Source organism: Cynocephalus volans, chromosome 3 (assembly GCF_027409185.1).
Source record: "Cynocephalus volans isolate mCynVol1 chromosome 3, mCynVol1.pri, whole genome shotgun sequence".
Lineage (NCBI taxonomy): Eukaryota > Metazoa > Chordata > Mammalia > Dermoptera > Cynocephalidae > Cynocephalus > Cynocephalus volans.
This window is the reverse complement of record NC_084462.1, coordinates 181,445,465-181,457,250: the sequence shown is the minus strand read 5'-3', so window position 1 is coordinate 181,457,250 and position 11,786 is coordinate 181,445,465. Positions and strand designations below refer to the sequence as shown.

General features: G+C 53.7%; 1 protein-coding gene across 1 annotated transcript in view; it reads right to left on the bottom strand.

Moving 5' to 3' along the window:
* Positions 1-3,749: 3,749 nt before the first annotated feature.
* The window catches only part of DYNC1H1 (dynein cytoplasmic 1 heavy chain 1), a 70,796-nt gene continuing 62,759 nt past the window's right edge, over positions 3,750-11,786 (bottom strand). Inside the window, exons 65-78 of the mRNA XM_063090530.1 lie at positions 11,107-11,267; positions 10,737-10,848; positions 10,575-10,635; positions 10,346-10,469; positions 10,092-10,205; positions 9,186-9,356; positions 8,754-8,971; positions 8,545-8,648; positions 6,572-6,783; positions 6,020-6,173; positions 5,056-5,198; positions 4,731-4,899; positions 4,339-4,466; positions 3,750-4,114 (exon numbers count right to left, since the gene is read on the bottom strand). Of these exons, the coding sequence (XP_062946600.1) occupies positions 3,986-4,114; positions 4,339-4,466; positions 4,731-4,899; positions 5,056-5,198; positions 6,020-6,173; positions 6,572-6,783; positions 8,545-8,648; positions 8,754-8,971; positions 9,186-9,356; positions 10,092-10,205; positions 10,346-10,469; positions 10,575-10,635; positions 10,737-10,848; positions 11,107-11,267 (2,000 nt within the window). The 3' untranslated portion in view covers positions 3,750-3,985. The remainder of the gene's footprint in view (positions 4,115-4,338; positions 4,467-4,730; positions 4,900-5,055; positions 5,199-6,019; positions 6,174-6,571; positions 6,784-8,544; positions 8,649-8,753; positions 8,972-9,185; positions 9,357-10,091; positions 10,206-10,345; positions 10,470-10,574; positions 10,636-10,736; positions 10,849-11,106; positions 11,268-11,786) is intronic.

Below are 11,786 nucleotides of genomic sequence, written 5' to 3'. Positions count from 1 at the left end.
CCCTGACTCAGGCAGCTGGCAGCAAGGGGTGCACATGCACAGCCCTCAGGGAGCCAGGCAGGTGGAAGGAGCAGGACTCAGGGGGTTGCTTTGTCCTTCATCAGGAAAACAGCACCTTGTCTTTGGAGGAGATGTTAAGTGGTGCGATGAGCTTGGGCCCACTGTTGGTGGCAGGGCTGGTTTGGGCAAAGTCTGCCAGGTCTGTGCCCAGTGCTGGGTCTTGGGCTTTTCAACAACAAGGCTCAAGCTAGGCCCCTGTGATGGCGGACTCACGGGTGCTATGGAATATTGATCTAAAGCATTTTTAAAATTCACTTGCCAGGCAGCCTGCAAAACTTGCCAGTATCAGTGATGGACAAATAATTTGTGCATTTGAGTGTTGTACTTTTTCTCATGTCTGGAATTGCTAACGGGCTCAGAACCATGTTTGTCATCAGTTTTTAGATCCTTACAATGGCGATTCAGAAGATATCCTCTGTCGTTCCAGCTTCAGTTTCAACACCTGCCCTCTGGGTGATATGAACTGTAACGTGGCTTCCTATGCACTGAAGTGGAAGAGTCCAGAAGAAGTGAATTTAGAAGACTATTTCTCATTGAAAACTCCAGACCCCATCAAGAGAGCCACTGGCTGGGACCCCACCCCCCTGGAGGCCAGCGACGTGGACATGCAGCCCGAGGACTCGAGAATCAAGGAGGAGGACTGGGAGCCCAGGGCAGCCAAATCCCTCCTCATGACCGGGGAGCCCTCTGAGAATGGCAGACACATGCTGAGCAGAGCCAGGGGGACACGGCCGCCACCCAGGCTCGGGAGCGAGAGAGACAAGGGGCCCAAACTCTCACTCTCCAAGAGAAAACTGGAACTTCTACTTGTAGAGCCTGAAAAAAATAAAAGGAAGAAGCAGTATGTGGCCTAATCCCAGGTGAGCCGATTTAGATCAGGAAGTCCTAAGGCCAGCCACGTGCGGGGCCAGGGACTCATGTTGACAAGCATAAAGAAAAATTTCTTCAGGAAATGTGGCCCTTTTTATTTGTCTTAAATAATAAACAGGTCCCCACCACCTAGCTGAAAACTGGGTTTCCAATTCAGGGAAGGCCCTGGGTGGCCCTCGCTGACCCCACCTCCCCTGAATACCAGAGAATTTCTTTACTTTTACTAAATATTTGTGTCCTTAGACTAGTGATTTTTTTGAAACCTTGGCCCATGGGGTCCTTTGTTTTCCTCCCTACTTGAATCTTTGCTATAACCTTTGAACCTACCTGTTACACAGCGAACTTCAGGACAGGGGCTGAGCTCTCGGGGCTGACAAGACTGAGCTCTACAAGGAGCACTTCAATCAAAACAAACGGGACCGGATGAGGAGCTGCTCTGTGCACTTGCCGAGGATGAGGTTTCAGGCCGTGGTGAGGGCAAGCCAGCGACACTTTACACTAAGTGCCCTCGGCCCTGCCCACTGCTCCTGTGGTGTTAAGAAACCGCCTCCCAGCACACTCCTGTTCATATTCCTCATTCATACTATTCACAAGGCAAAGATGTTCTGAGCAGTTAGTTTTGGCTCCGCCTGTCTGAGTGATCAGGTCTCAATGCGCTAACGAGGTGGTGGTTCTGTTCCCCTTTCCCCATTTCCGTGGGGTTTGTTTTTTCGGTGGCCAACCGGTATGGGGATTGAACCTGTGCCCTTGGTGTTAGCAGGACCATGCTCTCCTGAGCGAGCTGACTGCCAGCTTTTTCTGTGGCTTTGTTCACTGAGCTTCTTTCTTCCTAGTTGGCACGAGCTGAGCAAGTCTGGTGCTAACCCTGGTGGACCTGTCCTCTCCCAGCCTGGTGCCCTTGGCACATCCCAGGACCACGCTGTTCCCAGCACCAATAAAAGGATCGCCCACCTCGAGGAGCTGCTTGTTCATCCTGGTGGGGCACTGCCTCCTGAGCCCTGGCCGCCTTTGCCTCCTGGGCTATGAACTGGCCCCTCGGGAGGTGCTCTGTTTGGGCGGCTCCCCCAGGCCCCTCAGTGGTACAGCCCTGCTGACCCTTTCTGCCAGGTGAGGACAGGTGGGGCTGGTGGACTCTTCAGCCGGGCCCTCCTGGCCTCAGGGCAAGTGGGTGGGCCTGCCGCTCCCAGGTGTGCCCCCACAGTCCCTGTGGAAAGAGCTAGGGATGAGGTGACCCTGGGACCTGGGCGTTGTCGGTGGAGTGTTAGGTTTGCAGGCAGCAAGGAAAAGCCTCTGGTGCTCCTCGGGGTGTCCACGTGGAAGACCTTGACCTTGGGGAGGCTCCATCCGGGACCTGAGTTACCTGCGCCCTTCCCTGGTGGCCCTCAGTGGTGTGTCCCAAGGCTGGGGCTGCTTCTGCTCATTGACTTTCAGGAAGGGTCAACTCTACTCCCACATCTTGGGAGCTTGCCCTGCGTTCCCTTCCCAGCCTGGGGTGGCCTTTGGGGCTTTGAGACAGAGCCCTTCTCTGTGCTCCCCAAACCTTATTCTGTCACTACACCACTTCATGCCCCTCACCCGTAAAAAGGGTGGAGATGTTAGACTTGGGTGAGAATGTGTCTTTTGTGGGCTCTCCTCACCGTCTCGGGCATGGTCCCAGCTGTTCTTGGGCAGAGCCTGCAGCTTGGCTCACCACTCTTGCTACAGAAATGCCCAGGTCTACGGCCACACCACCCTGAACACACCCAACTGTGCCTGATCTTGGAAGCTAAGCAAGGTTGGGCCTAGTTAGTACTTGGATAGGAGAAATGCCAAGAAACCTTATTTACTGGTGCAGAGAAAAACCTAAAAGGGCCCGCATTTTAGTCAAACAATTTTGGACTGCAATCCAGCCACCTAGGGATCCCTTGTGGGAAATTCCAGAGCCGGTGGGGAGGCTGCACTGATTCTAGCCTGGATGCTCCACAGATGCCATCTGAGGGTGGGGTGGAGGCTGAGTGTCCACTTAGAGTGGACTCAGACCATTACTCTGCTAGTGACCAATCCTTGCTCATGCTCAGCAGGTCGAGGGTGGCCCATGTGGCCTGTGAGAAAGCCTGGGCCTATTCCCAACTGACCCCAGGAAGTCTCGAAAGACACCGAGAGCCCAGAAACCAGTTTTTGCACATGGACCACCCCTGCTACCCCCTGCAGGTGAACACGAAAGGCAGTGAGTTGTGTGAGCCACTCCAAAGTCACCGTGCTGGGGTTCTGGGGGTGAACAGGCCAGGGCTGAGAGGGCCGGCGGCAGAGCGGATGAGGCCATCAACATCCTTGTCTGTGGAGGAGAAAACACCGCTGGGCTCTACCTCGACGGGCTGTGCCAAGTCCGGGGCTGTGCCAAGTCCGGGGCTGTGCCGAGTCCAGGCCTCTAGCCAAGTACACGAGGTGCTTGGGTCAGGCCTCAGGAATTGGTGACTGTGGAGCGGGGCCGGCTGTCTCTGTGTCTGTGAAGGGTCCCCAGGCTCTTGATTCATGAGCACTGTGGCTCCCCGGAGTGGGGCTTGCTCTCCTTGAAATGCTCATGACAGAAGCAATGGTGGGGGTACGGCTGATTAGTGGTCAGTGAGAGCTCGTGCTGACGACACCAAGGTCCAGGGTTCGAACTCTGTACCAGCCTGCTGCAAAGCAGGGGAAAAAAAAAAAAAAAAAAAGCAAGGGGCCTGAGGGAGGCTGAGAGTGGCCCCGGGAAATCCGGCCCCCAGCCAGATGTCTGCTGGGTGAGGACCCAGGGGTTCCTGTGCCCCCAGACCAAAGCTGAGACAGAAGAGATGGGAGCCAGGTCATGCTTAGTGTTTTATTTCATAAAACAAACCATGCCATCAACCCCCTAAAAACATATCCTTGTATCTTTCCAATTTCCACCATTCCCAACCATCAGACTCCATTCAGTCTCCTCCAACCTCAAACCAACCACTTTCTTTTCATGACTTCATCTCTTCCGAACATTCTAATAATGAATAAATGTTAAATAGTGGATTTTACTATTACAGAAAGGAGAAACTACAAAAGTTTTGTTTTACTCTGTGCACAAGACTGCAACACCACGCTCGTAGAAGCTGCGAGGATCTTCCTTTGTAGCAATTTCAAAGTCTACAGTGAAGATAAGGTCTGCACGGGTGAAGTTCAGGTAGACAGGTAAGGTCACCTGAAAGAGGAACAGCAGAGGTGTTTATTGCTGACTTAAGGGAAACGCAAGCGCACCGAGACTGTTGCCAAGAGGCAGCAGAGAGTGGCTTTGGCAATAGGGAGAAGCCGATTTCCAGTTATGAGCAGAACCTCAGGTACAGAGATGGAGAGATGACTCCGTCCCGGTAGCTAATGGGACTCCTGCGGGCACCTCCCTGACCCCGGAGGAGGGTGGCCACTTACCACATTCGCCTTCTTCTCAGCATTGGTTTGCTTGACCCAGCGCAGCTGTGTCAGGGGGAGTGCGGTCGAGATGGCGTGGGACAGCGACAGCTTGTTGTTGTTGCATGTGGCCCCCTGGAGCTTTAACCCTGCAAGGAAGAGGCCAGAGCCCAGTCTGGGGTGAACGCACAGCTGCATGGAGCCCTGACAGGCTGAGAAACTGGGCAGCTCTAGAGGGTCACCAGCTGGTCACTGGAAACACGTTCATTTTGCAACAATCATCTAGGACCACCAGAGCCACCCGTGGGTAGGCAGGTTGCTGAGCTGGAGGCCCGGGTGCAGAAGGGTGACCTTCAGAGAAGAGTCAAGCCAGAGTGGCCGAGTCTGAGTCTTTTCTGTGAGACTCAACTCACCTGTGACCCCAAAGCTGCAGGCATCGAGGGCAGCACTCTGAGAAGTGGTAACATTGACTTCCAGGCAGAGCTCCTCCAGGGACCAGCTGTTGGCCTGGGCCACGTACTGCCTGGTGGCGGTGATGTATGCCTCGGGCACAAACAGGCCACCCAGGCACACATGGATGTTCTGCAGGAAGAAGCAGCGCCCACCGGGGAGGAGATCAGGTTAGTCTTGGGCCCTGTGCTTGGCCCCAGAGCTTTCAAAGGACCACGCAGCTCTACCCAAGCCTGGGACAGCTGAACCCCCCACCCCCACCTGCTTTTCAAGAATGTCTTTTGCCACCTTTAGCTCCTTGGCACCGCCAGATGCGGCAGCCAGTGAGATGTTCTGCAGCTGTTTGATCCTCTCGCTGAAGTCGGACACCCACTGGATGACAGTCATGCCGGCAGGCACTGTGTAGTGCGACCAGCTCCGAGGCAAGATCCCTGCAAGCAAGGCAGAGACCCTAGGGCTTGGTGTCTGTTCTGATGATGCCCCTGGTATAAATGGGGACGAGCCTACAGGTGCTCCCATGCCCCAAGCTGCACCCACACACGCGAAGCTGATGGCACCTTGGCCACCTCTCTTCCTGCTGCACCTCTGCCCCTAAAGGCTGCCTACCCCTCTGTATCATTCTCCACTCAGATGGCCCAGTGTGTCCCAGACCAGTGCCACTTCTAGTGCCACTTCTTGTGAATTTGGAAGACCCTAATCAAGTAAAACCACAGCTAAAAATTCACAACACAAGTGGCTCAGCATTCCAGGCTATTTGGGGTCTTGGGGCCAGTAGGAGAATCCCAGGGGCTCCCTGCACATCTGACTCAAGCCCCCCAGCCTGCCCTGTCCCTGCTTGTCCTCTGTCCGGGTCCAGTCCTGATCTTGGCAGTCCCAACCCACCATCAGCCCCTGCTGGACCAGGACCACCATGTTCCCTATGTACTGTCTTGGAAAAGCCCTAAAACACCGCAGAAGTTGCATAAAGATTTTAGTCAATGTTCAGTGATTCAGCATTGAAAAAACAAATTCTCAGGCATTTCTAAGGCCTCCTTATGTGCCCCTGAGGGTAAGAGCACCGAGCTGCTCTCAGAGGGAGGCCTGACCAGGGCCGAGTCACCATGTGTGGTTTAAAGAGCACATCAGTGCTTTGAGCAGGAGACACAGGGGCAACGGTGTGCACCTGGGGGTCTGACACAGGCCTGGCCACACTGGCGCTGAGCTTGCCGGCACCCACGGGAGGCCCACATGTTAAATCCAATCTCTAACGCACCTTTCACCAGTTCGTTGATAAGTGTGCGCAGGTAGTTGGTCTGCTTCTTTTTTCCTTCACACACCTGGACAACGTCAGCAAGATCCTGGCGGACGTCTTGAAGTAACTTGGCTCCCATCTTCACTTCTCTCTCAAAGAACCGGAACAAAGGATCCTAAATTGTTCAGAGAGATCAAGCCACAGTGAAGAGAAGAGAATTCTCCAGCAGAAAACAGAAGCAGTCAAGTAACTCAGACTCAGGCACCCAGAACTGGCAGCCTGTCTCTGATCAGCAGCAGCTTCCCCCAGTGCACGACAGACCTCGTGACAGCCAGCCAGAACCGCTGCAGCCCTGCCTGCCCACTAACAACTCTCCATGGAAGGGCTGCTGCCGCTTCCTTGTAGAGCCATTTACCTATCTCACAGAAGACAAGCAGCCTTCTACAGTATTCTGCGACTCTTCAGAAAGGGCTCACCCATCTGGCCCCGACTGCTTGGAAACCACAGCTCACATGCGCTCGCTACAGATGACCTGGCTGAGCCCACCGCAAGCACACACGCCTGTGCGGCTACCTTGATGTTCTCTACGGTGCGCTTGAGGTGACTCAGTGTCTGGGGGATGAGCTGCAGCCAGTTGGACGCGGTGGTATGCAGCGTCCGCATCCAGGCAGGGCGCCCGTCAGACGTGGCGTCAGTCCTCGTTTTCTTCTCAGTCTCCGCGTACGCCAGGTCATCCTCATCCTCCAGCATTTGCATCTTCAGCATTTTACTGATCATGTCCACGCCTGGGCCACAATCCCACAGAGGCAGGTGGACAGAGGGCGGGTGGGCAGGAGACCAAGGAGGAGAAAGGACATGAATGTAAAGACCACATGACGAGTGTACATAGAATCCCTACAGCGACCGAAAGCTACCGAGTTGGTGCCTATATCTAAGTTCAGGAAATGGCCTCACCAGAAAGGTAAGGAGACAAATACAGAAGAAAAACTGTCGACAGGTCAAGCCCCTGACTCTTAAAGCTGAACCAGTGTCCTGAGTCCAGAGACTGGGGTGAGGCTTCTTCACGACTCCCGAGTCCACCGTGAATCCTGCAGCCTGATCCTGCTCTGGTGCCCTCCATGAATGAGCACGAGTAAGAGAGGGGCTCTGGGGCCAAGGGGCCCTGGGAGGGGACACCTCTGAACACTATGCGGCTGGGGCTACCCTGAACCACGAGGTGCCTCCAGTGTGCCAGGACTCTGCCCATGCCAGCTGGCCTTCCTGACACTCCCATCCCCTGGGTGTGGCCCTGTCCCTCACCCAGAAGGTGCCAATGGTCAGTTCCTGAGCAGCGCTGCCTCCTGGAGGCTTGATTGCATGGAGGCAGAGCTGGGCTCCCAGTTACATAGGCTCTTAAAGCCTTAGGCACCATCACTGCTGTGGGTGGGGCATTCACAGGGACCCAGCTGCAGAGGCCAAGTCATGGCTCACGGCAAGCGACACCCAGCACCAGCTGCAGTACAAACACTGTAGAAGAGAACACACCTACCCAAGCTCCTGGAAACCTCCTGGCCCCAGACCCCGAGCCCTCCTTCACCAGACCCATATGACTCAACTGCTAACCATCCCAACTTCTCATCCTGAATAATCAGCTCAGCTGGGAACCCCAAAGCCACGTGGCAAGCATGCACTCTGTGCAGACGCTGCCTCCTCACACGAAGTCTCAGGTGCCATATGAGGCCAGCTCAGTCAAAAGGCAAGCCCTGCGTCCAGGAGTTCTCTTCACAGCACCGAAGAGAAAGTCCGGAACAAGTTGATACTGTCCTACTAATTAGCTGCATGAACCTGAGCAAATTTCTTGTCTTTTCTGGGCTTTTCCCCATAAACAAATTTTAGATTAGATCAGTGGTTCTCAAATGTGCACACAGTCACCTGGAGGATGACTTGCTAGAGCAGATGGGTGCTCCCCTCCCCGACTCTGACTGAGCAGGTCCGGGGCATGGCCTGAGAATGTGCATGTCTAAGAAGCGAGGCTGACAGGGCTGGTCTGGGGAGCCAGGCTTGGAGAACCATTGGATTAGGTGTTTTAGCTCTGTTCTGGCTCAAAGTCCTTGAATAGTCTTGAAGGACAACTCATAAGTGAAAAGAAAAAAAGACTGATAAAAATGTACTCTAGGAAAGAGACTAATGGTTTTAAAATATCACTTAATACTAGGTGCTTTTCAACTGTTTGAAAAAAAGTAACTTTTTTTAAAAAAAAAGATGACCGGTAAGGTAAGGGTATCTTAACCCTTGACTTGATGTTGTCAGCACCACGCTCCTCTCAAGTGAGCCACAGGCTGGCCCTAAAAGTAACTATTTCTGAATGTAAGATGAGAATCTAAATGCAATTTCCGGACTTCATTTACATAACATCCAGCTTTTTCTCCAGAATTGAGTCTGCGATGCAGAAAAGACACCTATTTGAGCTGATGCTGTTCTTGGCCTCCCCTAGGAGTGCGATCAGGAGTAGCTAGAACCCAGCAGGGAGCGCCGGTGGTCTCAGGCGCTGTTCCCTGGCTACCCACCCTGGGTGGTGAGGAGGACTCTCTCGGCGTTGTTGGGCAGGCCCAGCCAGGAGGGCGTCTGCGTGTCAGGAAGCAGCTCCACCCACTGCACAAACTCCTCTCGCCTGGAAAACCAGCACATTTGGAAACAGCGTTAGGGGCCGCCCTACGCAGAGGCCAGATGCCCCCTGACGTCACCACTATCTCCATCCCAGAAGGCAGCTGCGCACCTGATTCCATCTGGCATTTGGATGTCTTTATGCCCATCGACCTTGCACGCCAGCTTAAACTCACTGTCAAAACTCTTGGTCGTGAACAGACGCTCCAGGAAAGTGTTGAGCAGACGCTGGTCAAACTCATTATCCACACGCCCGCCGTAAATGGACTGGGCCATCAAGGTCTTCAGCGCGGACCACGGGATCTTATCTGGCGAGACGTTCTGCCTGCCCTGTGAGGGAGGGCTGGGCTAGGCACGGGCGGCGTGGGAGGTGCAGCTTCCTCCCCTACCCTCAAGTCTAACAGGTAACTCCCCATGTCTGCCACAACATGTCAGCCCGTTCCTCCAAAGCTGAGCCCATCACCCTGCCACCGTGACCTGCCACATCTCCACGTGTGTCTTCCTCCTCAGCAAGCACGTCTGACACGGCATGGCCCACACTTACCTTGGCCGTGTCGTCCAGCCACGTGTCCACTGTGTCGCAGGCCGACCGCAGGTCAGACTCTCCAAATTCGTATTTCTTTGACCAGCCCAGCGGTGCATACCGTAAGCGTTCTTGGATGATAGCATGGAACCAGGCCAGCAGGAAATACAAGCGAGCACGCTCATTGGGAGACTAGAAGGGGAACAGAGTCATCAGAAGGCAGCACTTCTTTCTAAGAAAACAGCGTAGCTACTATACCAGAAGCAAAGCTCTAAAAAGAGCCGTCCACCAACTAACATCGAAACCACCCTGAACTTCAAGGCTTAATAAGCAGCCAATTAACACGAATACTGTTGCTAGGAAGAAAGTATGCCAAACTTTCTATTAAAAAAGATGTGATCCAATGACACTGTTGAATTTTTTCAACCAACAGAAAATTCCATAGGAGAAAGAAGATGGATTTTCTAAAAATGTCAGAAAAGGGGGACTATGGCACAAAATAAAACAGTACTTAAGAAATACAGATAGAACTGACGCAAAATTCTTGCCACAATCCGCCCCCTCTCCTGTTGCCCAAGCGTCTCGGTCTTTACTTGGCACTTCGGAGGGCTCTGCTAGGCCTCTGGGGGCCCCTGCTTGGGAGAAGAGGAGATCACCTGCCATCCTCTTGGGGACACAACACTGGGTTCGCTGTGGGAGTGTCTGCTCATCTAGGACCTAATCATCATCTACCTTTACCAAACACCATGTACGTAACTTCCACCTGTTGACAGGAAGGGATCTGTCCACAGTCAGAAGTAAACTTACCTGCGCAATCCCGCATTATGTCTTTGCTGGGAAGCACAGACCCGCTTCTGAATTCAGGGATGGGACTTTGTGTCCTTTGGGTTTACAGGAGAAAGGACAGCAGGAACATGTGATCTTTACCTTGCATATCCGTGAGACAGGGATACTGCTGAATGTCCTCAGCATGTTGGCCTTCACCCCTGGCGGTGGCTCAAACACGAAGATGCGACCAGCGCGGAGCAGATTCACAGGCACCTAAAGGAGAACGTGGCTCCTGCTGCTGCTCTGGTTCTGATGCAGGCATTTGCTCCACTACACACCCGGCCACCCACGTCACATGAAGACGGCACAGCAGCATTCAACCTCAATGTCTCACACCTTCTTCAACCACCCACCTTGGGGTTGATCTCCATGGTGAGGAAGAGTCGGAAGCAGGCGTGAGGCTGCAGGGAATGCAGCTTCTTCTCCAGCTGCATCAGCCACCCTGGAGCCAAGTGCACGTTCTTCAGCATCACCCACCTGCACACACAAAGCGAAAGCCACAGGGACACCCCAGGCTTCCTGCCTGAATTCTTGGGAACTAAAGCTCTCCAAAACCAAACCAAACAAACCAAATAGGCCTACCTGCCTGACTTCACAGCGGTGTTTATGGCCTTGTCTGCTTGGTTAAAGCCTTCTGCTGAGCCTGGTACAAGGAAGCTTAGTGTTAGCCAGGGCAGTCTTGAACTTCAATGCCTACCACAAATCCTGCGTCAGCCCCCCATGAAATCCATCAAGTGCCCTTACCGATTGCAATTGAGGTGATCTGAGTGTTCTGTTCGGCGGCAAGGTCCTCCACATGCCCACTGGCATCATAACCAGGCACAGAGCACATCAGGACAGGAGTGTTTGGCTTCACCTGCAAATGAGGAAGGCAGAAGTAAGTCAGATGACACGTTGACGGTGTGTCCTGTCAAGAGAAAGGAGAGCCCTGAGGGTGGGGCCCGAGATGTTCCCTCTGGGCCCAGAGGTGTGGGCACTGTGGAGCTGGCAGATTCGGAATCTACAGTGACTGGCTTTAGAAGGACACCACTGCCAGGAATCAGCAGGTACCAGATGCCATTAGGGGAGGCAGACACAGAACCCAGAGAAGCCAGAGCTAAGGCCAGAGCATTACCTCTGTACCCACGATGTGAGTCAGGTCGAGTGGCTGCTCCATGATGGACATGAAGGACTCCCCAAGGTTTGTCGAAACAAACATGTGGGCCATGGCCAGCAGGCGGTCGGGGCGGAAAGCTTGAATCAAGAGCAGGCGGTGGATGGCCTGCCCAATAGGTGCTGAAACAAGGTGTGCGAAAGGTTGGGGTTGGCGAAAGCACAACACGCCCTCCCCTCCCCACCTGGAGTGTTCTTCCCAGAGCACCTGCTTGGCAAGCACTCAGCATTCAAGACTCAGGGCAAATCACATCTTGGAAACCACAATGCCCCTTCTGGTACTCTCCGCCCCAGAAGAATCTGCCACCTCTTGCTATGTCTTCCTCGAGCCCTATGGACACAACTAGGACAACCTTACCACACTGATGTATCTGTAAAATAAGGTGCCATTTACTGATGTTTAAATTACTCCACTAATAACCTGTTTACTGCAGAATAGCTGAACATGCCTGGAGAGTCTCAAGAGGAACATGGCGGCAGCCCACCCTGCTGTAGCAGTGCTTCTGTGCTCTGTCCTCTGCGGACTGAGCTCCGAGACCCTCCTCCGCCACCACTCGGTGCCTGGCTAGCCCAGTGCCTGGTCAAACACACTCAAAAACTGTGTATGGCACAAATGCAGCCAATTGCCCCCTTAACATTAAG